This window comes from Myotis yumanensis, unplaced genomic scaffold (genome assembly GCF_028538775.1).
Source record: "Myotis yumanensis isolate MYYU_CA2020_CCGP unplaced genomic scaffold, mMyoYum1.0.hap1 SCAF_3, whole genome shotgun sequence".
In the NCBI taxonomy this organism is placed as follows: Eukaryota; Metazoa; Chordata; class Mammalia; order Chiroptera; family Vespertilionidae; genus Myotis; species Myotis yumanensis.
In genome coordinates, this window is record NW_027223754.1 from 62,430,684 (window position 1) to 62,457,092 (window position 26,409).

The 26,409-nt window shown below is 40.1% G+C and overlaps 2 protein-coding genes across 6 annotated transcripts in view; one reads left to right on the top strand and one right to left on the bottom strand.

Moving 5' to 3' along the window:
- PIBF1 (progesterone immunomodulatory binding factor 1) overlaps nt 1-9,282 on the bottom strand; it is a 220,522-nt gene extending 211,240 nt beyond the window's left edge. For all 4 annotated transcript variants that reach the window (XM_070408953.1, XM_070408951.1, XM_070408952.1 and 1 more), the window contains exons 1-3: nt 9,111-9,282; nt 7,771-8,063; nt 4,358-4,458 (exon numbers count right to left, since the gene is read on the bottom strand). In XM_070408953.1, the coding sequence (XP_070265054.1) occupies nt 4,358-4,458; nt 7,771-8,022 (353 nt within the window). In that variant the 5' untranslated portion in view covers nt 8,023-8,063; nt 9,111-9,282. The remainder of the gene's footprint in view (nt 1-4,357; nt 4,459-7,770; nt 8,064-9,110) is intronic.
- Nucleotides 9,283-9,562: 280 nt separating this feature from the next.
- The window catches only part of DIS3 (DIS3 homolog, exosome endoribonuclease and 3'-5' exoribonuclease), a 30,838-nt gene continuing 13,991 nt past the window's right edge, over nt 9,563-26,409 (top strand). Inside the window, exons 1-9 of one of the 2 annotated variants that reach the window (XM_070408955.1) lie at nt 9,563-9,868; nt 10,707-10,864; nt 13,380-13,573; nt 14,217-14,290; nt 22,988-23,155; nt 23,902-24,066; nt 25,134-25,247; nt 25,365-25,502; nt 26,059-26,205. In XM_070408955.1, the coding sequence (XP_070265056.1) occupies nt 9,641-9,868; nt 10,707-10,864; nt 13,380-13,573; nt 14,217-14,290; nt 22,988-23,155; nt 23,902-24,066; nt 25,134-25,247; nt 25,365-25,502; nt 26,059-26,205 (1,386 nt within the window). In that variant the 5' untranslated portion in view covers nt 9,563-9,640. Of the gene's footprint in view, nt 9,869-10,155; nt 10,185-10,706; nt 10,865-13,379; nt 13,574-14,216; nt 14,291-22,987; nt 23,156-23,901; nt 24,067-25,133; nt 25,248-25,364; nt 25,503-26,058; nt 26,206-26,409 lie in introns of those variants that run through there. The other variant, XM_070408956.1, reaches the window with a different exon arrangement.

Genomic DNA, 26,409 nt, shown 5'->3' on the forward strand with positions numbered 1-26,409 from the left:
TGAGGACCAAATGTGTCTACAGTTGAAGAACAGCTGTGCAGAAGACACTTCTATGGAGCAGGACTTGCTTCAGTGGGGCTTTGGTGCTCACTGAGTCTGTCCCTTGAGTGTGTTGGTCCGAAACTGCACTGGTTCTGGGGCCTCCTGGGAGGTGCAAAGTGAGCCACTGCCTGGGGTCACAGTGCAAGAGTTACAGAGCGATTTGCAGATGGCTGTTACTTGTGTTGGGCTTGGAAGTGCCCAGGCAAGGCCAAGCTGACTTGGGCTTCCTATTGATAGGTATGGGGCATGCTGATGCCAGCTGCAGTTTATTTGAGAGATTTTAGAAAAGTATGAAGAAGCCTGAGCCAGGACAGGCCATTCATATGGAAAAGCTGCTGCAAACAGGGGTGGGGCTACAAATTGGATTGGGCAGGGTCTCAGGGATCACCAGGGCAGAGCCAACAGTGTGAGCCAGGCTGATGGAAACTCAGCTATGGCTGCCCATCAGCTCTGTGACTGTGGAGGTCTCAGCATAAGAATAATGACTTCTGCGAGCACCCGTCTGGGAGAAAGCCGCCCTGAGTTCTTGCCCCAATGCCAGACAATCCAGTTCTTCCCCATATGTCCCTGGATCCTCCTCAAGCCATTGCCCTAGCATTGGAGCTCAGCGGGAGCTAGTTCCAGTAAGTCATGCACTGGCCCTTTAAGAGAAACTGCCTGGGTCTCCAGCAGCCTGAGTCACTCAGCCACAATCCCTGCTGGTTTTTACAGCCCGAAGTTACAGGGGCTTCTCTCCTCGTTACAGGGGCTTCTCTCCTCGGCACTAGGACCTGGGCTGGGAATCTGGTGTGGGGCTTGGACCCCTTGTTCCTCACAGGAGGCTGCCACAGCCTAGATATCCCTCCTGATTAAAAACATGCCCCATGTGGGCGTTGGACCAGCCTACTCTGTGCCTCTGCTCCTCCTACCAGTCTGTGTGCATTCTTCTTTACTTCTTTAGTTGTAGGACTTCCATTCAGCCAGATTTCAGGTGGTTCTAAATGATGGTTCTTTGGTATTTTAGTTGTAATTTTGATGTGGCTGTGGGAGGCAGCAAGTACCCGTGTTTACCTACGCTGCCATCTTGGTCCTCCACACCTTTTAGTTATGATGTGTGTTGGTGTGGGCCGCTTTGGGTTCACCATGGTTGGGACTCTGTGCTTCCCGGAATTGTATGTCTATTTACTTCACCAGGTTAGGGAAGCTTTCCATCATTATTTCTTCAAATAGGTTTTCAATTCTTTGTTCACTCTCTTTTTTCTGATACCCCTATGATGTGAATGTTGGTATGCTTGATGTTGTTCCATAGGCCCCTTAAATTATCCTAAATTTTTTGGATTCTTTTTTCTTTCTGCTATTTTGATTGGGTGTTTTCTGTTGCCTTATCTTCCAAATTGCTGATTTGATCCTTTGCTTCAGCTAATCTACTGTTGTTTCCCTCTCCTGTATTCTTCATTTCTGACCTGATACTTTTTGTTTTCTATCTCCTTTTTTGTTTCTTATCTCTTTGTTAAAGTTCTCATTCAGTTCATTGAGCATTCTTATAACCAGTGTTTTGAACTCTGCATATGGTAGATCGCTTGTCTCCACTTTGTTTAGTTCTTTTTCTGGAGTTCTGTCTTGTTCTTTCATTCGGTAACATGTGTCTTTGTTTCCTTATTCTGGCTGCCTCCCTTTTTTTTTTTAATGTATTAGGCAGAGCTGCTATGTCTCTTGTCTTGGTTAGAGTGGCCTTATGTAATAGGTGTCCTGTGGGAGCCAGATGCTCCTGATGTGTCCCTTGTGTGGGTTGTATGTTCCTTCCTATTCTACTTGAGCCTTGATTGCTGTTGGCATATCAATGGGAGGGATTGACCTTCAGGCTGATTGGCTGTAAGACTGGCTATGACTATAGCAGAGGAGCTGTTGTGCAGATGTTGACCCCATGGAGCAGGATTTGCTTTGGCGGGACTCTAGTGCCTGCCAAGTCTGCCCTTTGTGTGTGTCATGTGGTGGTAGTTTGGTGGTGTTCTTGTATGATAAGATCTGAAGCTGGCCACGGGTTTGTTAGTTCTAGAGCCTTGTGGGAGCGCTCTGGTGCAAACCAACATCAGCCTCTGCCTTTGCTCTGCCTTGGGCCACTTGGTATGAGCTACAAAGTGATCTAGAGATGCCGCCTGTGCTGGGCTTGGAGGTATCAGGGAGAGGCCAAGATGTGAACTGATACTAGCTGCCACTAGTGTCAGGTTTGCACGCACTTTGCAAGAGGCAGTCTCCAATGCTTTTATTAAACCCATGTCAGTCAGGTTTTCAACCCCCTCCTTCATTCACACCGAAATTTCAATGTTACCAATGACAGCTACATTGCTAATGGTCAATTTTCAGTTCTTTTCATCCCTAACTTAATGATAACACAATACAACTAATCTCTCTTTTCTTATACACTTTCTTTGCCTGTCTTCCCTAATTTCTTAATTTTTCTCCTTTTACTGATGGTGTTTTTTCAGTCTTCTTTTTTGGTTTGTATTAATTCTAGAGTATCTGGTCTTCCCTTGGAGAATTAATCCAGTCTCATGACTAAAATATTGTCTATATACTAATGACTCCCATATTTTTCTGTCCAGAACAGACTTTTCATACAATTCCAATGGGCTTCTAATTACATAATTCAGACTTAACATGTCCACAATGAACTCCTGCTTTCCACTCACAAACCTATTCCACTGTGTTTTGTTTTGTTTTGTTAAAACTGATAGCCACTCCATTCTTTCATTTATTCAGGCCAAAGATGTTGGCACAATCCTTGGCTCCGAATTTTCTCTTAAATCCTACAAATAATCCATTAAGACATTATATCAGCTTTACCTTCAATGTATTCAGAATCCATATACTTTTTACTCCCATCAGTGATTAAGAGGATTAGATTATCACAATAGCCTCCTAACTGCACTCTCAGCATCATTCAATCTGATAAATTTCTAAAGAATTAGAATAGGAACCCTATTACTGAATGCAGTGGTTTTCAAAGTATTACCCTGAACCAGCAGCATCACCTGGAAACTTAGCAGAATTGGAAATTTGCTGGATGCCAACCCAAATCCGAACCTGAGAATGGGATCCAACAATGTTTCCTAATAAGACTTCCGAATGGTTCTGATGCATCAAAAGTTTGAGAGCCACTGATATAACATGATAGTGGCTAATAAATTAAGTCAGATAACTTTCTTTAAATATCAGCTAAAGAGTGAAATGTTATAAAGGGAAAAAATACCTACTTTACACATTTACTTCTAATTAAAATATAGAAATAAACATTCACCTTCAAATTTTTTACATAGATTCCAGATTTTTAAAAATATGGATGTATGTTTTTTGTATGTATGTGTGTAAATCATTGTTCATAATTTCCTAGTTCAATTTCTTTTTTTTTTTTTTTTAAATATATTTTATTGATTTTTTACAGAGAGGAAGGGAGAGAGATAGAGAGTCAGAAACATCGATGAGAGAGAAACATCGATCAGCTGCCTCCTGCACATCTCCTACTGGGGATGTGCCCGCAACCCAGGTACATGCCCTTGACCGGAATCGAACCTGGGACCTTTCAGTCCACAGGCCGACACTCTATCCACTGAGCCAAACCGGTTTCAGCTAGTTCAATTTCTTTACAGTGGCAAGAGACCTTAAAAGACACTTGGGAAGAAATTGAGAGGATACTTTTTATGGATTTGTTTAATTTTTGCCTCCCAATTTCTAAATCTGTTTTGTTTACTCTTACTTTGATGATTTTTTTGTTAGTCACTCCTTTTTATTGGATGTTTCCACAGAATTAATTATAGGTTTTATAAAAAAGAAACATTTTTTTTGTACTCATATTTGTTTACATAATTGTAATTAAGTTACATAAGTATAATAAATACAACTGGCATAGGCATATTTGTGAGTAAACACAATGGATTCTTGGTAAGCAGATAATTGAGCTGGAGAAAGTATGCAGGCAAAAAGAGACACTTTATGCTAGAAGAGTTCAAAGGGCCATGAAAATCAATCAGTATGTTTTGCAGAGAAAATGAAAAAAGGTTAATCAAGACAGCAGGTTAAGTGGCGATCAATTTAGATAGCTCCCATTATCACTTATGGTTCACTTAAATTGGCAATGTTTGTTGAATAAATGTTGAATTTTGACTTTTTTTATTTTGTGGACTGTATCAAATAACCTACTTTTTTGTTGTTCTGTATGTAAAACTGTTATCAACCTTGATTTAAAATTTCTCTATTTTAGCTTATAATCACATGCATGAGCAGGTAATGACATTACTTTTAACTGCTAAGTAGGTATTGATGCATCTTAAAAACTTACCTGGCATCCTTCTGCTGAAATGTCAATTGGTTGTCTAATCTCAAAGTTAGTACCTGCTTCTGGTGAAGTGCATCATTAAGTTTCTCCTCCAATTCTTCAATCTTATTAAAAAGAAAAGGTAAATTATTTGGTAATCTTTCAAATTATTATTAAAAAGCACTTAAAAGAAATACACTTTTAAATAGAGCAGCAGTTCTCAACCTGTGGGTCGAGACCCTTTGGGAGTCGAATGACCTTTTCACAGGGGTCGCCTAAGACCATCTGAAAACACATATATAATTACATATTGTTTTTGTGATTAATCACTATGCTTTAATTATGTTCAATTTGTATCAATGAAATTGAGGGTCACCACAACATGAGGAACTGTATTAAAGGGTCGCGGCACTAGGAAGGTTGAGAACCACTGAGATAGAGGGTGTTTTTGCAGTAGTTGTGTCCACAAACTGTAGTCTGTTCATCCAAATTATTTTTAAACTGTGGTTTAAAACTGCTGCCATAAATGTTCTTTTTTGCCAGGTGTCATTAAGACTATTTTTCCCCCTTAACCTACTCTGAATAGAAGCCTATTGACAACTGGGATTTTATGTTGATGTCTCACCCAGATAATTATTTCCAAGCCAGACCCAGACCCTTCATTTGTACTTTATATTCATACTAGTAGCCCAGTACCACACGGATTTGTGCACATTGAAAGGACATTAATTATAAAAAATATTTTAAGATCCCTACTCACCCTTTCTCTATAATAGGAGTGTCAGAGATGAAAGAAAATTAGTAAAATGTATATGAAAATAATATGTAAATTGATTAATAAACAATAACATGATATAACAAAGACATGCTATAAAAAACATATAAAAACAAAACCATGATATAAAAACAACATTGATAAAAACAATGACTGATAAATTGATTAAACTTATTCTAATATCTCCCTGTATACCACATCAAGAGTAAAAACACTTTCAGAGTGCTTGACTAATTTCTCTTGTGATGAAGTATTTACAACCTTAACTTTAACGTCACACACACTTCGAACTCGAGAGAAAGCAACATATAACTGACCATGTCCGAAAACGGGTTCAGGTTGGAATGTTCCTACACTGTCTAGACTCTAGAGTTTGTCCTTGTGATTTATTAATAGTCATCGCAAATGCTGGCATCACGGGAAACTGTCTTCAATTAATTTAAATGGGAGGCCAGTGTCAGACGGGGACAGCTGTTCCAATAGTTGGTCTTCAGACATTTTCTGTTGATGATGCCGCTTTCTTTCAGCTTCAGAATGTCAATAAAAACAACCAAATTCACGATCAACAATGACAGATCGAAACACACGCATGGGATTGGTGCCAGTGAGAGCATTATATGTATCGCGCATGCACAAGTCAACGTTTATTTTTAAATTGCCAGTGTGTGTTATATGTACCAGCCAGTCAGTCAGTTGGACAGTTGGACGGATGGACGGTTGATCACTTAGCCTTTTATATATATAGATTTATATATATAGATATAGATCTGATTACTACCCATCTTCAATTGACCAAAATGAAACTAGTCATTAACCTTACCTAGTCTTATATCCCTCTTGCATTTCCTTAATCTCCAAAGCAAAAAAACATGAGCCACCTTTGATATGGCAAGTTCTCCCTCACTGCTTTTGTCCCATATTATTCCAGTAAAACTATTCTTGTCAAAATTATGAATCACCTCCATAATGCCCAGTCCAATGACTACTTCTACATATTTATTGTACCCAACAGCATGATTTGACAGAGGTGACTGCTCCATCTCTTTTGGCTTCCTTGGTAATCCTCTTTGGTTTTCCTCCTAACTCTGTGCACTTCCAAGTTTCTCAAGTTTGCTGCATTTGGGGCCCTTTGCTCTCCCTAGGAAATGTCTTCCAACCCCATGACTTTAAGTGCCATCTATATACTAATGCATATTACATGCATGCACACACACACTCCTAGTCATGGACTCTTTCCTAAACTCTAACTGACAATTCCAATTATGAGTCTAACTGGAACCTAAAGTTTAACATGCTCAAAGCAGAACTTATATTTTACCTCCCAGATCTGTGTTCTCCCAGGCTTTGATTTCTCAGTAAATGGCATCAGGTGATGCAGCCAAAAACTTAGGAGTCTTACATAAGGCAACAGCCTAATTTACTACCTTTTGCTTCTACGTTATCTGCCCTTAGTTTATTAATTCAGTGCTATTTTGAATACAAAATCAGGATATGTAACTCCAATTGCCTAAAATCTTCCAATGGCTCTCTGACTACATAATCTAAAATAAAGCAAAGGTTAAACAATGGTGATGGGCTCATATCCAGTCCATGTCCTGTTTTAGCCCTTGAGCTAAGAATGGGTTTTTAATTTGTAAAGTGTTGTTTAAAAAAACAACAACAAAGAAAAATATGTGCTAGACCATATGTGGCATGCAAAGCATGAAATATTTAATTTCTGGCCTTAGCCTGTTTGGCTCAGTGGATAGAGTGTTGGCCCTCGGACTGAAGGGTCCCAAGTTCAATTCCAGTCAAGGGAATGTGTCTTGTTGCAGGATTGATCCCCGCCCTGGTCAAGGTGTGTGTGTGGGAGGCAATCAAACAATGTGCTTTTCTCATATAGATGTTTCTCTCTGTGTCTCTCCCCGTCCCTTTCACTCTCTCTAAAAATCAATGGAAAAAATATCCTCAGGTGAGGATTAACAACAATTATATATATATACATATACTTTCTGGCCCTTTACAGAAAAGGTTTGTGACTCCTATCTAAAGTAGACATTGCTGCCCTGGCCAGTTTTACTCAATGGTTAGAACGCCAGCCCTCAGATTGAAGGGTCCCAGGTTTGATTCCTGGTCAAGGGCACATACCTTCTTATTTGGCAAACACCACTTGTTAAAGACTATGGTAACTGAATTTACACTTGCTACTATAATATAGTAACTATCAAATTAAAAGACAAATATAGTAACTATCAAGTAGAAAGATAGCAAAGAAACGAAATCTCCACAGTAGAGAACTATATAGATCCAATAATAATTACGATCTTGATTCTTCCCTATCAAACTAGTCACGTCAGGGTTAGCTCTCAATAAAGCAGAAAACTTGGCTAGAAAAAAACACGTAAGAAAACATATCTCACACATGCTAGATTTAAAAAATGGAGTCTACAGAAGCAAGTCATCCCTGCCCACATTTAAGTCACCTCTTCTTTCAGTACTTTTTGATACACAGAAATATTCACACGCACACTTCTAAAACCAGTGTTTGAAAGCTATGCAAGAAAATATAATTACTTTTCTGACATGATAAATTTTTAATTTCAAATTCTGGGCATATATATAAAAACTTAATTCTTATTTACCCGCAGCTTGCAAACAACACAAAATTTACAGCTGATCTTACCTTTGTAAGATAATCTACTTTCAAATTGTCAATCATCATATTTTTTTGGGATAGCTCTATTTTCAGTAACTGAATATTATGAAGTAGTTCTTTTCGTTCAATTAGCTGCCTGGTGATTTTGATTTTACCATCTCTCTCTTCTGATGAGGAAATGTCATCTGTAGGAACTGTTGTTTCTAAACTAATATCTTCAGATTCCAGAGAGCTGGAGACATTCACTGTTTTTGATGCCTTGGCAATTTTTCGAGACATTATTATGGATCAGTTTTCGTCTCCAATTCTATTTCAGTTTTCTGTAGGTTAAAAAATATTAAGTTAAATGCACTCAAACATTCTCTGTGGAAAGCATATTACAGAGACCCTAAGGATTCCCTAAGGCAGTCTGAGGACCCCAAATCTAGGACACATTAGTAAATTATTGCTCAGATCGAACACATTAAATCAAACTCATTAAATCCCATTATGAACTCAGGCACTTGGATGAATAAGAAACCCAGTTCCTGGGCGCAGGAATAGTTGGAGGAGACAAATATGTAGGAGACAAAGGATAAAGCTCTAAAGCTACCAATAAAAGCAGCACATGTTCAATATTAGAGAGATCACTTCCGATTGGTCAGAGGAAGATTATACACAAAGATAGAAGATAGAATCTTGGAGGATTTGGGGAGGAGTAGGAAGAAGGGGAAAGCATGCAGGTGCTAAGACTGGTGGAGAGGTGGTGAAAGTGTAAAGACAACGGGAGAGAGAGGGGTCAGGCTGGGGCCGAGTCTTTGTGAATCGGAGTAGTTGGTGACTCCCTCACCCACCGAACACACACACAGCCTTAATAATCCAGGCTGTGGAGGGTCTTGAATGTCAAATGCGACAGAAATCTATTCTGCAGGCAATGAGGCATCAGTGAAGATGTTTTAAAAGGGGAAGCAGTGACATAAAAGCATTTTTCATAGGCTTGCAGATAGCAGATGAAAACAAGAGGGTAGAAGAGAAACACTCAAGAATTCTAAATCGAACTTCTTACCCTTCCAGAAGAATTGAACAACTCCTCTATTTTAATACCACACGATATAATGAATTGTTTACGGTATTGCTGATAACAGTTTTTCTAAACCCGAGGATGTGTGTATGGAGGGGAAATGGCAAGCACTTTGGCTGAATCGGCTTCCCTCCTTTTTAAAGGGCAAAGGGTAAGAACTGGATGAAATCAAAACAGGCAACACCACCTGGGTCTCAAAGGATCAGGGACTGGTACTGCCCACACATGCGGGGCGAAGAAAACCCAAACTTGGCAGCATCGGGGAAATTCCTTGTCCCCCCGCGGGTATGGGACAGCCGAGAGCTACCTCGAAAGCTTCAATTACTCCCCGTCGAAGGCTGGACCAGCCGCCACTGCCGGGAGCTGAAGGTGTCTTCAATCAGCCGCTCAGGTTGCAGCGCCTCAAAAGCGAATTTCAGGTGGGGGACCGTTGGGACCCGTAACCAAGACAACCATTTGGGCACCCAGAGGAGGACCGTGGAAGCGGCAGTCTGCAAACGCCCAAGCCGCCGGAACTTGGCCGGGATCCGCCCAGGCGCCGGAAGCAACGCATGCTGGGAGCTGGAGTCCAGAGGCGGGCCACGCCCACATCGTGGGCGGAAATGGCTCCGAGATCCGCCCATCTTCCCTGGCTCTTCGCTTTTGCCCAATCCTCGCAACCCTCGGAGAGCCAACCAGCATCAATCTCGACGTTTTCCCGCGAGAAGTTTTCGCTAGTGCCTCGGAGCGGGAAGGCGCGAACCTCCGGGTAAAGGATAGTCGTGCGACAGGGCTTCGAGCTGACTCCGGTCGCCGGAAGAGCGCGGTAGCCGTCGGGATTCCGCACCGCGAGGCAAGATGCTGAAGTCTAAGACTTTCTTAAAGAAGACCCGGGCGGGCGGCGTGATGAAGATCGTGCGCGAGCACTACCTGCGGGATGACATCGGCTGCGGGGCGCCCGGGTGCGCGGCCTGCGGCGGGGCGCACGAGGGGCCGGTCCTCGAGCCGCAGCCCCTGGACCCCGCGAGCAGCCTCTGCCCGCAGCCTCATTACCTGCTGCCTGACACCAACGTGCTGCTGCACCAGGTGCGTGGGCGCGCGAGCCTGGTCCACGGGGCCCGGCCAAGAAAGGGGTGTGACAGACAGGGCAACTGAGCCCGCGGAGGCCGGTCTCGGGCAGCATCACGCGCTCAGGAAGAGGCAGACCACTGGGACGCATGCCTCCTGGACCCCAGGACGAGCTTCTCGTCCTTTAGGTGGTGTTTTTGAGTTCTTGGGATCAGAAGGACTTTAGATACGTTATTTCTCTAACTCCTGGTGTCTCTTCTGCCTTAGATTGTAACTGTCTAGAGGCCGGGGACTTGGCTTCTGTGGCCTCCAGCCTGCGACCCCCAGGCAGCTTGTAAGTGCCTACTAACGAAAATATGTGGGCCGACGTATTTCTTCATTACTAGTTCTGCGAAGTTTTAGAATTAGTCTGTTTACCTGTGAGTTACACGCCTAAGGGCTTTCTATAGCAAGATCTCTCCATACCTTAGTGTGCATTTAGTGTGTGTGTGTGTGTGTGTGTGTGTGTTAGTCCTCACCGGAGGTTATGTGTCATTTATTTTTAGAGAAAGAAAGGAAGAGAGAGAAAGAGGGAACCATTGATGTGAGAGAGAAACATCCATCGGTTGCCTCGCACACGCGCCCGAGCAGGATGACCAGGATCGAACCCGCAACCTTAGGAATGTTCCCTGACCGGAAATCGGAAACGCAACCTTTTGGGGTACCCGGAGGCTCCAACCAACTAAGCCACCCGGCCAGGCTATCGTTACTGGTTTTTTTTTTTACACCCATGGAGTTTTATGTTCGACAGACAGAAACAATTTACAAATGAACATAGGAAAATTAATTTTTCTTTTTTCTGCTTCTTTTCTTTAAGATTGATGTTCTTGAGGACCCTGCCATCAGGAATGTAATTGTACTACAAACAGTTCTGCAAGAAGTGAGAAGTCGCAGTGCCCCGGTATATAAACGAATCCGAGATTTGACTAGTAACCAGGAGAAGCATTTCTATACGTTCACCAACGAGCACCATAGGTAGGAGGAAAATTATGATAATTATCAGAAAACCACAGAATGATCTACATGTGGAGGAGGGCTCCTGTCAGTCATGTGTGATGCCAGAAGCTCTCTGATAAGGTTCACATTCACAGAAATTTTATTTGATTCTCACACAGCTGTACAGAAGGTATTGCTAAGTAGACCTAATTAAGGTCCCATAGGCACTGATTGCATCAAACCCAGAACCAGGGTCTCCTACTCCTATGCTATAGTCCAGTGATGGCGAACCTATGACACGCGAACTCATTTTTTTGGTTGATTTTTCTTTGTTAAATGACATTTAAATATATAAAATATATATCAAAAATATAAGTCTTTGTTTTACTATGATTGCAAATATCAAAAAATTTCTATATGTGACACAGCACCAGAATTAAATTAGGGTTTTTCAAAATGCTGACACGCCGAGCTCAAAAGGTTCGCCATCACTGCTATAGTAGGTACTTTTATTTCTAAAATGTTTTCATTTTGAATTAATTTTAGTATGAGTCCAGCAATAGAATCAGGGCAGATAAAATTTGCCTAGGTTCCTGGAATACCATGTTATATGAATAGACAGCATAGGTTAAAAAAGTGTAAGTTTGTGAAGGAGGTTTTAAATATAAAGCAGCTTTATTTTTCATGGGCTTTTACAAGTTAAACTAATACCTTATAACTGATCACATTGAAGAAAATATGGTTCAAGTATAGAATTCTTTGTTATGTTTCGAATTCATGACCTGTGTTTGAACATAACATGTGATCTTCGAAAATAGATGTCGAGATGTATGTTACATAAATCTGTGATGCGTTTTAGTATGCTTTTATTAGGTTAGATTAGGGCTTCTGAACCTTGGCACGGCTGGCATTTTGAGCTGGATAATTCTTTGCTGTGGGTGGGCTGTCTTCCTGTGTTATAGGATGTTTAGCAGCATCCCTGGCCTCTACCCATTAGAAGCCAGTAGCAACCTTCCTCCACATCCACAGAGTTGTAACAACCCAAATGTTTCCAGACATTGTCAAACGTTCACAGGGGGCAAAATCACCCCCATTTAGACCACTGGATTAGCTGGTAGATTTGGTAATGAAATCCCATTGGAATATGCAAATTAAAAAGTTAGTTTCTCAATTTTTTTCTTTATTCTTATATCCCAAGCTTAAAAAAAAAAAATTGTCCTTGTAAAGAACATCTGCCCAGCCAATGTTCAGTGGTTGAGCTTAGACTCATGAATCTGGAGGTCATCGTTCAGTTCCTGGTCAGGGCACAAGTCCAGGTTGCACAAGTCCAGGTTGCAGGCCCAATCCCCAATAGGGGGAGTGCAGGAGGCAGCCGATCAGTGATCTTTTTCATTATTGATGTTTCTGTCCCTTTCTCCCTCTTCCATCCTCTCTCTGAAATCAATTAAAAAAACCATATTTTAAAAAGCCAAACTTTCTTTAAAAAGAACATCAGTAAAACACTTGTAGCCATCTTATTCCTAGCTTGAAATCTAGAAGTAGAAATGTTACTTGTTTTTCAGTGGAGAAAGACCAAGTTTCTGTGGAGCATGGTCATCAGATCAGATCCCTAATCAGAGGTTATTTTGTTAACTTAAGTGCAGTGAATAGAGTTTAGCAATACTGGGGTTAACAGGAAAAATCTTAGATCTTAGGACACTTAGGTAAATATCATCTAAGATTCTTTTCCTCACGTCATGCTAAAACCAATTCAAGAATTTACGACAATGTCTTTGATTGTTACACTTAAAGCATTAGTAGGTGTAAATGGTGAATAAAATAATTCTAAAAACTATTATAAATAAGTCTAAAATTTTTAAATGGAATCTATTATTTTTAAGCACTAGAAGTTACTGTACTGAGTTTTGTTATTGTACTTAAATTTGGCTTGTAAAATAGATTCAAGTAAATGATGAGTATGCTGACATATTTGGGAGTTCAGAGTAAATAGTCTTAGAAAGAAAATATGCAGTCATATCTGTATCTGGTTTTTTATTCTCTAGATAGCCTCTGGCATTAATAGTGTGTTTATCATGGATAATTTACATTCATTATATATTTATAGAATAATATGATAATAAATTATGTAATTGTACTATTTTATAGCTTTTAGGAATTACTGTTAACCTACAGTTCAAATGAAATCTCACTATCAGGCCTGCAAAGTTTTATTATAGTTTTTTCCAACAAACCATTACTTATTTGATGTTCTAACCTGAGTATAAATTCTGATCTTGATTTTCCTTCTGGTGAAATAAAATTAGCCTTTTAATCATTCCATTAATAACATGATTTTCCTTTTCTAAGCAAATTGTTGTCTTAGAAACTTAACTATAAGGATCCTATTTATTTCCTCTCTGAGTTATAAATCTGAATTACATTCAAGAGAAAAAGATATACCCTTGACTTTTAAGTTTAATGCTTATTAAGCATTTATATCCTAATATTTTTTACATATGCTTATTTTTGATTTTCATTTCTTTTTTAAAATAATTTTTCTTTCCTTTACATTTAGAGAAACTTACATAGAACAAAAACAGGGAGAAAATGCTAATGACAGGAATGATAGAGCCATTAGAGTAGCAGCAAAATGGTACAATGAACATTTGAAGAAAATGTCAGCAGAGAATGAACTGCAAGTCATCTTAATAACAAATGACAGGAAAAACAAAGAGAAAGCCATAGAAGAAGGAATACCAGCTTTCACTTGTAAGTCTAAATGTAGAAACTGTTAATTCATGTTTCAAATGTATATAAAGTTATCCTCAGGCCCATGGTTAGAAATTCACTTGGCTGTGTTATATTTTCATAGTCTTTTAGTACCTCATGTTATATTTTTGCATTTAAAAAATATATATATATTTTATTGATTTTTTTTACAGAGAGGAAGGGAGAGGGATAGAGAGTCAGAAACATTGATGAGAGAGAAACATCGATCAGCTGCCTCCTGCACACCCCCCACTGGGGATGTGCCCGCAACCAAGGCACATGCCCTTGACCGGAATCAAACCTGGGACCCTTCAGTCCAAAGGCCGACGCTCTATCCACTGAGCCAAACCAGTTAGGGCTATTTTTGCATTTTTAAATTTCTCTGCATTTCTAAGCTCAGTGTGTTGTGGTGCCCAGGGGCTAATTTCCCCATCACTGTTTGGAATTGGCTTAGCAATAAAAGCTCATAGATAGGCTTGACCCACTATATACACTCACTGATGTGGGCATGATCGATCACATCAACAGATATGGACTTCCCTCTCACCCCCCAAAAAAATGATTGATGTTCTTCCATATCTAAGAAAAAACAAATAAGCAAAAACAGTTGAATTTATCAAGAACTATAAAACTTATTTTTCAGGTGAAGAATATGTAAAGAGCCTAACTGCTAACCCTGAACTCATAGATCGTCTTGCTTGTTTGTCTGAAGAAGGGGTATGTTTGAGTTTGTTTTATTTTGTTTCTGAAAAGTAAAAATATTAAAATAGCCATTTTGAAATATAGTATAATTTTATGAAATATAAAAATTGGAATGTTGGTGGGAATTGGAGTAGTAGTTGGGTTATAGACAGTAAGAGGGTCTGTAATAGTCTTATGAAAATACCATTTCTAAAAGACATGATACTCTAAAATAGCATTGCTTGCCAATATATCTTCAGCAACTTGAGTAGAGCCTGGCACTTGGTAGCACTGTTTGATGAATAAATAAAAGAATCTATGGCTGGTTTGTGAATAGGAGTAGCTATTTGACAAAGAAGTGGCAGGTACTGAAGATAGAGCATACTGTAGTGGTAATCCCAAAGGAGGAGAGAAGGCAGTCATAAGAGAGAGACTAGGAAGGGCAGTGGTCTGATAATGAGAACCCTATAGGTCAGTAATTTTTATATTGCCTTACAAAGATCTCCCTAAAGGGCTGCTATGAAGAGACTAGAGGCCTGGTGCACGAAATTCGTGCACGGCTAGGGTCCCTAGGCCTGGCTGGCAATCATGGGGTGACTGGCAGGGTGATTGGGGGCAGGGAAGTCCGCTGGCATCTGCCTTAGCCGGTCTGACGCTTCCTGCTCACCGGCCCTGCCCACAGCCACCACGACCGGTCACCTCCTTATTCAGGGTGACCGGTGGGGCGATCAGGGGCCCCCACTGGCACCTGCCTTGGCTGGCGGCCTGGCACCATCCACTCGCCAGCCCTGCCCTCCATCGACGACGCTGGTCGGGGCCTGCAGCCTCCTGCATTGAGCGTCTGCCCCTGGGTGGTCAGAGAGCGTCATAGCGATCAGTCATTCCGCCAGTCTTTCTGCTATTTGGTCAGTTTGCTTATTAGGGTTTTATTATATAGGATGATAGCATATAGGATTCTGGGCTCCCTACCTTATGCTAGGTGGCTAAAAGAAATTAAGGGTATATAAGAGTGTGCCTGGGAGGGATGGAGGAGAATGATCAGAAATGTTATTTATTTGAAAGAACACTCTAATATTGATATGTAAAATGATTCACTGTATCAGGGGCAAGATTAGAGGCAGAGGATCACTTTAATAGCAGATGTGAGAGGGCATGCTACGGGAATCATTAAACTTTGTGAGCCCTCATTTCCTTACATGTAAGGTGTGTTTAGCAATAGTCACTTGATAATGTTGTTATGAGGATTGAATGAGGGAATAACGGTAGTATTAAAATTCTTATCTCAGTGCCTAGCACAGAGTAAGTGTATAAATGGTAGCTATTGTTGTTATAGAAATATATTTTAATACAACATTATACATACATCCAGTCTTTACAATATTTTTCCCTTTTCTGTTTGTCTTCAACCAGCTACTTTAGAAAACGAAATGTGAGAAAATAAAAGCTGGGCTTGATTTTTGGAGTACAGATTTAGAATTGCCCTGTCTAATATGTAGCCCCTAGTTGCATGTAGCTGTTTAAATTTAATTCAAGTTAAAAATTCATTTTCTCAGTTGCATTATCCACTTCAAATTCTCAAAAGCCAATTCTCAAGAGCCACTTGTGCATAGTGGCTTCCATTCTGGACATCACAAAAAGAATATTCCCTTCATCACAAAGTTGTTTTGAATAGCACTGATCTAGGAGAAGAAACAAGTAATCTATCATTGGTAATACATAGTATTTGATTAAGTATTATGGTACTAAATGTTGGGTATGGTGAAATTATAGTGAGTTTTGTTGTAATATAACATGTGTGTTCCTCAAATTCACTGTGTTATGCAACATCCTATATAATAAAAGGCTAATATGCAAATCAACCAAATGGCAGAAAGACCGGTCGCTGTGACAGGCACTGACCACCAGGGGACAGACGCTCAGTGCAGGAGCTGCCCCCTAGTGGTCAGTGGGCTTCCACAGGGGGAGCGCTGCTCAGCCAGAAGCCAGGCTCACAGCTGGTGAGCACAGCGGCGGTGGCTGGAGCCTCTCGTGCCTCCGTGGCAGCACTAAGGATGTCCGACTGCCAGCTTAGGGATTGAGCCTAAGCTGTCAGTCAGACATCCCCCAAGGGCTCCCGGACTGTGAGAGGACACAGGCCGGGCTGAGGGACGCCACCCCCCACGCGAGTGCATGAATTTCGTGCACCGGACCTCTAGTCATGTAATAAAAACCACAGAGCTTATGGGAAAATGTGGTTAGAGCACATACTCAAAAACTTCAGGAAGTGATGGAAAGAGGATTATCTAAATTCAGACAGGAAGTTGTTAACAGCAGACGAAGATGGTGGGGATCAGAACATATGGTGATCTGAGGTCATTGTGAAGATGTTTGGGGGAGGTATGTGTGTGTTTTGTGGATTCCTATGCAGCTTGGTTCACCTGGTACAGTTTTGTTCATTCACCTAGTATTTTCTAATATATCAGTCACATTGGAACAATTTGTATTTTCAAAACAAGCAGTATAGTAGAATGGGCTGTACTTAACAAGGGCACCAGATTTGGGATGTCAGGGCTTCTCAATAGAAATAATATCTAAGCTGAGATGTGAAGAGTGTTAACTAAGCAAGTTTGCTTTGAGGCGGTCATTTTAGCTCAGTTATGTAAAGGAGTAAGCCATGGTGATAACTAGGGGAAGAGCATTTCAAGCAGAGGAAACAGCAAGTTCAAATATTAGAATAAGTAGGTAAGATTAAGAAAGAGAAAATGGGATGGAGTGAGCAAGGGAGAAAATTAGTAATGAAGTTAGAACTGTAGATAGGGCAAAGTAATCCTATCTAATAAAAGAGAAACATGGTAATTAGCCGTACGGCCGCTACCCTTCCCATTGGCTAATCAGGGCGATATGCAAATTAACTGCCAGCCAAGATGGCGGCCGGCAGCCATGCACTGAAGCGAACAGGGAGGCTTGCTTGCTCCAGTGACTGCGGACTCCAACGTTTCCCGCCTGATTTGCCAGCCTCTCAGCTGCAACTCTAAGCAACTATGTTGCAAATATAGAAGCTAAACAAAACCCCAGAAACCTGCGTTAGTCAGCCAGGCTTCAGCCAGCCGGACCGCAACATTGTATCAAATACAGAAGGTAAACATAGGCCAGAAACCTGCTTTCAGCAGCCGAGGCCTCAGAGCTAAAGCTGGCCCAGAATAAAAAAAAGAAAAAAAGAAAAAAAGGAGTTGGGAGCTTCAGTCACCCGCCAGCCTGAAAACGGCCCTCAGCCCCTCATCCAGGCTGGCCAGGCATCCCAGTGGGGACCCGCACCCTGATCCAGGACACCCTTCAAGGCAAACCAGCCGGCCCCCACCTGTGCACCAGGCCTCTATTCTATATAGTAAAAGGGTAATATGCCTCCCAGCACCGGGATCAGCGGAGCCGTGAGGCCTCCCGGCACCGGGATCAGCGTGACAGGGGGCAGCGCCTAAACCCCCTGATCGCCCTGGGGCTCTGTGTGTGACAGGGGGCGGGGCCACAACCTCCCTATCCGCCCTGCTCTGTTCGTGACAGGGGAAGGCGCCCCAAACCCCTAATCAGCCCTGCTCTGTGCCTGATAGGGGGGAGCTCCCCAACCCCCTGATCGCCCTGCGGCTTTGTGTGTGACAGGGTGCAGCGCCCCAACCCCCTGATGGGCCCTGCTCTGTCCGTGACAGGGTGGAGCTCCTCAACCCCCTGATCGGCCCTGCTCTGTGTGTGACAGTGGCAGCGCCCCAACTCCCTGATCGGCCCTGCTCTGTGGGTGATAGAGGGCGGCGCCCCAACCCCCTGATCCGCCCTGCTCTGTGTATGACATAGGGCAGTGCCCCAACTCCCCTATGGGCCCTACTCTGTGAGTGACAGGAGGGAGCTCCTCAATCCCTTGATGGGCCCTGCTCTGTGCATGACATGGGGGAGCTCCCCAACCCCCTGATCAACCCTGCTCTGTGTGTGATGGTATGGAGCCCCAACCCGCCTGATGGGCCCTGCTCTGTGCATGACAGGGGGCAGTGCCCCAACCCCCTGATCGGCCCTGCTCTGTGCATGACGGGGTGGCACCACAACCTCCCCATCGACCCTCCCTTGAGTGTGACAGGGGGCAGTGCCCCAACCCCCCAATTGGCCATACCCTGAGCATGACTAGGGGTGGCATCGCAACCTCCCGATCCGCCCTGCTCTGTGCATGACAGGGGGCAGCGCCCCAACTCCCCCATCGGCCCTGCTCTGAGCCTGACCAGGGGCTGCACCTAGGGATTAGGCCTGTCCTCTGCCAGCCGGGAGCAGGCCTAAGCCAGCAGGTCATTATCTCCTGAGGGGTCCCAGACTGCGAGAGGGCACAGGACAGGCTGAGGGACCCCCTCTCCCCACCGAGTGCACAAATTTTTGTGCACCAGGCCTCTAGTATATATATATAAAAAGTCATGGGGAAAATATTAGTCTTCTACTGTTGGGTAGCTGTTGAGCAGGGGAATAATATGACTTATCCGGCTGTTCTAAGAATATATTAGAAACAAGACTTTCCAGGTAGGAGAATATTTTAGTACTTTTGGGGAGAGAAGACAAAATTGGACCAAGGTAATAGCAGTTAAGGTAGTGAGAAGTACTGAGATATTCGGTGTATTTTATAGATAAGTGTCTTAGGACTTGGTGATGGATTAGATGGGGCTATGAGGTAATATGGATGACTTTAGGTGTTTCACCTAAGCAACATAAATAGTATCGTCTTATTTATATAAAATGGAAGAAGCGGGATTAGGTAGAAAATCACAAGTATAATTTTAGACATTTTAAGTTTGAGATACCTATCAGAACTCCAAGTATTTTTATGGTACATATAGTTGGGTATACAAATCTGTGGTTCATGTGGGAAGGAGGGTTAGGACTAGACAAATTTGGAAGTCATCAATATATAGGTCGTATATAAAGTGATAAGACCGAATGAGATTATCTAGGGCAGGGATTAGTAGACTTTAAAAAAAAAAAAAGTGTATTCACAGAATTCTGTAACCATCACCACAATCTAATTTTAGAATGTTTTCTTCCCCTGTCAAAGAAACTCCATACCCATTACCACTCTATTCCAATCTCCTCCTGAAATGCTGTTGCTCCAGCCCGAAGCAACCACTGATTTTTCTGTCTATAACTTTATCTATTCTGGACATTTCACATAAATGAAATAATGCAGTATGTGATCTTCAGTGACTGGGTTTTTTTCTCTTAGCCTAATATTTTCAGTTTTCTCATGTTATAGCATATATCAATACTTAATTTATTTTTCTGCCAAATAACATTTTATTTATCCATTTTCCAGTTGATAGATACTGGTATTTTAGTTGTTTTCACTCACTGGCTATTAATTTAGGATGCTGCTATGAACATTTGTGTACAAGTTTTTGTATGGATATGTGTTTTCATTTCTCTTCGATATATACAAGTGGGTTTGCTGGGTCATAGGATAATTTTATTTTTAACTTTCTGATGGACTCCGAAACTGCTTTTCAAGTGTTTCAGATATATTTGTGTTTTCCAAAGTGCATTCCCAAAGCAATGTATGAGGGTTCCAATTTATCCATTTTCTCACCAATACGTTATTGTCTTTTTTATTATAGCCATTCTAATGGGTTTGAAGTGATACCTAATTGGGTTTTGATTGCATTTTCCTAATGATTGGTGATGAGCATTTTTTCATGAGCTTGTTGGCGTGCCTATGTGTACATGAGTGTATATGAGTGTCTTTTTGAGAAAATGTTTATTAAAATCCTTTGCCCATTTTGTAGTTGGGTTATTTGTCTTTTTATTGAGTTGTAAGGGTTCTTTAGATATTCTGGGTACAATTTCTTTATCATGGATATGCAAATATTTTCTCCCGGGCAAACTTTTTTTTCTAAAGGATAAATAGTATTTTTTTTATAGCTTTGCAAGCAATGATCTCTGTTGCAAGTACTCAACTTACGCTATTGTAGTGCAGAAAGAGCCACCAACAATCCTATTTAATAATAGACAAAATGCAAATTGACCATACCTTCATTACGCCCACAATAGGCTAATCAGAGCAATATGCAAATTAACCACCAACAAAGATGGCAGTTAATTTGTATATGTAGACGTGAAGTGGCGGAGTGAAGACTGAAGGCGGCTCTGGCCGGAGCAGCAAAGGCTTGAAGGCAGCTCCGGCTGGAGCAGCAAAGATTGAAGGTGGCTCCGGCCGGAGCGAAGGCCTGGGTCCCAGGTGCCAGAGGAAAACCAGTGCCGGCAGCCAGGGGAAGGGAAGGCCTATTGCATGAATCTTTTCGTGCAACAGGCCTCTAGTAGATAAATAATGGAGTATTGATGTGCTCCAATAAAACTATTTGATGCATGAACTTAGTTTGCTTAGCTCTGATCTAGGGGAATAAGTATGGATAGAAAAGAGAAGAGGTCCAAGCACTGAGTTCTTTGGCACTCTCATGTTTAGAAGTCAGAAACATGAGGAGAACCAAACCAGCAAAAGCAATATAAGAGGAAAACCAGGTGAGTGAAATCCATTGAAGCTGAGTACAGAAAATGTTTCAAGGACAAGGGAGTGATCACCTGTGTCAAATGTTGCTGATAAATTAATGAAAACTGATGATTGGATTTAGCATTATGACAGTTTGGAGGACCTTTCCAGAGTAGTTTTGGTCGGTGGGAGGCAGAATTCTGACTAGTATAGGCGAAAAAATGGGAAAAGAGAAATAACAGTATTATAACACTTTCAGTGCTGTAATCGAAGGAGAGAAGTATGGTATTTGCAGAGCAAGTGGGATCAAGAGGGGTTTTTTATGGTTGTGTTTCTTTTTTTTAAAGATGGGAGGCAATAAGGGAATAAATGTAGATAAAGAAAGAAAAGGGCCTATTGCTGAGCCTTGGGATATGACAACATTTAGAGATCAGGAACAGAAGAATTGACAGAAGAAACGAATCAGTGAAGTAGGACAGAAACCAAAGGAATGATGATTTGGATGCTGATGTGTCTTAGAGAAGGAAAGATCTTTTTAAAAAAAATTTCATAGGACTGAGAACAGAGCATTTACATTGCTAAGATCATATACTAGTGACCTTGGCAATTTGATTTCAGTTGACTGAGGATGACACTTGATTGTAGTGGATTTGGGAGAAAGTGCAGGTTAAGTAAGTGGATACACAGCTATTCTAGAGAATACTGTTGTAGTATTTTGGTATGAATTGAACAGATGATCAGGCCAGTATCTGGAAGGAGACCAAAATTTTATGTATGTATGTATGTATGTATGTATGTATATATTAATATGTTTTTATTGATTTCAGAGAGAGGAAGTGAGAGGGAGATAGAAACATCAGTGAGAATAATTGATCAACTGCCTCCTGCACACCCCCTACTGGGGTTCGAGCTCACAGCCTTGGCTCTGATCAGGAATTGAACCATGACCTCCTGGTTCCCAGGTTGATGCTCAGCCATTGAGCCACACTAGCATGGCTATTTATTTTTAATGGGTTAGCTTATGTTTATATGATGGTGAAAATGTTTGATTCTAAAGGCAGAAGAAGATATTAAAGGACTAAGTTCTTGAGTAGAAGAGAGTAGATGGGCCCTCACCAGTTTGGCTCAGTGGATAGAGCTTCGGCCTGCGGACTGAAGGATCCCAGGTTCGATTCTGGTCAAGGGCATGTATCTTGGTTGTGGCCACATCCCCAGTATGGGGTGTGCAGGAGGCAGCTGATCGATTGTTTCTCTCTCGTCGATGTTTCTGACTATCCCTCCTCCTTCCTCTCTGTAAAAAATTCAATAAAATATATTAAAAAAAGAGAGAGAGTAGATGGTTTGTAGTGTTCAATTGAAAGAATAGAAACAGTCAGTGTGGCTAGCCAGTGTGGTTCAGTTCTTTGGGTGTCATCCCGTGCACCAAAAGGTTGCCGTTTCAACTCCTGGTCAGGGCACATGCCAGGTTGTGGGCTTGATTGGTGTACAGGAGACGGCCGATTGATGTTTTGCTCTCACATCGATGTTTCTCTCTTCCTCTCTAAAGAAAAAAATCAGTAAAAATGTTTTTAAAAATGAAAGAACAGAAATATTGTATTTATTAATACAGGAGAGAAAGCTGAGATTTTGGTGTTGATGCAAGTAAATAGGCAGATTCAGTAGTAGGAAGATGAAGTAGGTCTCTACTGACTGCTTCTGAGTCTCAGTATTAATATTGAGGTTCCCCCATCTGAGAGTGGGGAAGGAAGATGGGGAAGTTAGAGAGGTAAGCAAAAAGGGGAAGGTATAACGTATTTTCCTTGGAAGGTGAAAAATTGTGGGAAATAGAGAAGGAAATGAAAGGAGCCATGCAGTTAGGATTTTGGATGTAATAGTATTTTTCTTATGCTTTAATAACCAAAGCCTTTTCATGAAATTGAGGGTTCAATTTAGCCTCTACATATCTACCCACCCACTTAAGTATTCACACCTTTGTTTTGGGAGGCCTGTACTGGGCAGTGGTTTCTTAGTGACATACATCTGTGGATAAAAACCTTAAATGTAATGAAATTGAAATATTTTGTAAGTTGCCTGTGAACTAAAAGCATTTTTTTCTGTCACTGTGCTATATTATATTCTCTTATTCATGGAGTTGTATATACCATGATGTGGAAGGTATTTAATAGAAATTACTTGATAATGATAATAGTTATATATTTAGTGTACAGACGACTTACATATTAACTGCATTTTTTGGTTTGCTTATTTCACAGAATGAAATAGAAAGTGGAAAAATAATATTTTCAGAGCATCTTCCCTTAAGTAAGTTACAACAAGGCATAAAATCTGGTACATACCTTCAAGGAACATTTAGAGCCAGCAGGGAAAATTACTTAGAAGCTACAGTATGGGTTCATGGAGATGCTGAAGAAAATAAAGAGGCAAGTGTGTAAATATATTCCTTATATACTAAAATACTTTTTGTTCATTATTTTCTTTTATAAGTGCTTAAAATTCTATATGAGAATTTAAATTTGCTTTGTACTCCCAGTTTATCAGCTTGAAAGCAGTTTGTGGGAGGTATAGATACTAGAATTAATCACTTTTTTAGAAAACTACTTATTGAAGAAAATAATTTCTATTACCCTGCTTTTATTGTTTAGTCAATCAAATATTAATGAATAGGATACCTCTTTTTTATATATTAAGACCAGTTATGGGGAATACTATTTACATAACATGTAATTGCTTCAGAAGACTACATACTTTAAAGTGAATAGCAATTATTTTGGGATACTTACTGTTTGCCATATACTCTGCTAACTGCTTTGCATGCTGCATTTCATTTAATCTTCAACCCAGCCTATAAAAGTGGTACTCTTTGTGTTTCACCTATCGGTACCCTGAGGTTTAGAGAGGTTAAGAAATTTCCCTAAGGTCTCTTGATACTAAGGTAAGAGTTATGGCAGAGCCATGAACATAACCCATGTTTTCTGACCATGTTTTTTTCTACTTGATACTGAGAAATTAAGAGGGTGTAGTAAAGGGACACGATAAGGAAGAAAAATATAAAGGAGGACAAATAGAAATACATAGCAACATTCAGAGTGTATCTAAACTTCTTTTAGGTAACCTTCCAATTATTACCATTAGAATATCTGGACACATGCCATTTACTGTTTTACAGATAATCTTACAAGGGCTTAAAAATTTAAATCGAGCTATTCATGAAGACATTGTGGCTGTGGAGCTTCTCCCCAAAAATCAGTGGGTAGCACCATCTTCTCTGGTTTTACAAGATGAAGGTCAAAATGAAGATGATGTGGAGAAAGAAGAGGAAACAGAACGCATTGTATGAAACCAAGCAAGTTTTAATTTTTGTCGGTGTAATTTTTGTATAATTAGTCAATGTGTTACTTTTGGAGAATATTACACAAATTTCATTGCTTTCAGATTTATTGAATAAAATTATAGTTCTACACAGAGTTGATTTTTTGTCCCCTCTAACTATTTCAGTAGTCTTCTTTTAAATGAATATCTGAATTGGCTCAAGTAAACAGGTTTAAGTACAAAAAGACTGTTAACTTGAGTATGAAACTGGAACCAGTGAGTTTTAAGTAAATAAAATTAAAATTTTCTGAAATGCTTTTATGTAATGTTAAAATTCCCTTAGTATAATAGATGTTCTACTGGGCCTTTATATTTGGGTCTGTTTAATAAGCCCTTCTCTATTACCATATTTATTATGAAAGAGAATACTTTCGGTTGTTCTTAGGAGCCAAAGTTTACCTGATTCGATCAATTTATTTCCCTATTTTAGAATTAACAGGAATAATGTAATTATTCATACATTAGTGGTTCTTTTTCCATGAACTGTATTCTGGAGTCTTACTATGACATTGTACCTGTAGAGTCTAGGCCAAAGAAGAGTGTTTAGAAGTGAAGTACCATAAGGTTCTTTTGCTGTTTCTAATAAGAAATATTCTTTGGATTTTTATTTTGGATAAAAAAAGAACCATTAAAGATATATCTCTTTTTTTAAGGATTTAATAAATGCCATGCATCTAATTAGTGCATACTACTACTAAAATCCTAGTCTATTAATTCCCAGACTTCTGTATGTGTTAGTAAAGCATGATATTAAAATTGAAAAAGAGTTGAATTCTGACATACTTATTCAGTTATATTAAATTTTTTCAATTATCTCTTTGTAGTCCCTTATTATTATGGAAAATGTCCATGCTTTGGTTTGGCATGCCATTCATTGCCTAGAATTTTGAAACATCAAGATTCTGTATTTTTATGACATAATTTAGGGCCTGAAAATATTAGTATCCATATTTGTATTTTAATTATGAAGGGAAATTGTGTCATTGTACTTAAAAGAAAAATAACAAGATTTTTATTTTTAAATCCCAGCTGAAGACTGCTGTAAATGAACAAATGTTAAAACCTACAGGTAGAGTTGTAGGAATAATAAAAAGGAATTGGAGACCATATTGTGGCATGCTTTCCAAGTCTGATATTAAGGAGGTGAGTAGAGAGTATATTGCTATGTAATAAAAAATGATATGATTTAATAGAACTTAGAGCCTTCATCCTGTGATTTTCTGTGTGTATGTGAAATATTTTTTTTCTAATTTTCTCTAGTCAAGAAGACATCTCTTTACACCTGCAGAGAAGAGAATTCCTCGAATTCGGATAGAAACCAGACAGGCGTCTGCATTGGAAGGACGGAGAATTATCGTTGCTATTGATGGATGGCCCAGAAATTCCAGATATCCGAATGTAAGTTTGAATTAGTAATTTTATTTTAGAGTAGTTTATTTAAAATTTGGGAATAAAATTGATTCACTTAGTGAAACTAGAATATGCTTGTTTGTAAACTTCATACTTAAATTTAGGAATATTTCACAAAATTACTTGATTAGTAGTGCATCCAATTTGAAAATTAATCTTATGAAATTCCAATGTAAATCATTTGGTTACTTTTATTCAATTTTTCAAACAAATAACTTTTGATAGTGACTACAAAAATGGTGTTTAAGACCTAAGTAGATTGCAATAAACAGACTTTAAACCTATATTTGAAGCACATTTTAAACTTAAATGATTATAGGAAATAATCTAGGCCGTTACTAAAGTCTTCATCATAAACACTTGAGAATTGTCATCTTTATCAGCTTTAATTTACCAAGGAGTCATTTCTAAGAAGTAGTTATGGGTACATTTAGAAATACTAAGGTACAAATAAATGCTCAAGAGCTCAGTGTGATAATAAAATATAAATTACCTAATAAAAAGTGATAAAATATACCTTTCTAATAATAACTTTTGGTTTTAGGGACACTTTGTGAAAAATTTAGGTGAAGTTGGAGATAAAGAGACTGAAACAGAAGTTTTGTTACTTGAGCATGATGTTCCCCATCAGCCTTTTTCACAGGCTGTCCTTAGCTTTCTACCAAAGATGCCCTGGAGCATTACTGAAAAGGTAAGTTGATAAGAATTCTTAGTGATTTTATAAATGACTATATCTGGTTTAATTTTGTTTGAATTCTGTATGTGTTTTTAAATATGCAGAAACTGTGATTTCCCCCTCCCCCACATTTAGTTCGTTAAAGGTCTCTTAGCTATTACAGAAGGCACTTGCTTTACTAAAAGGTAATTTTTCTAGAGGACCCACACTACCTTATGT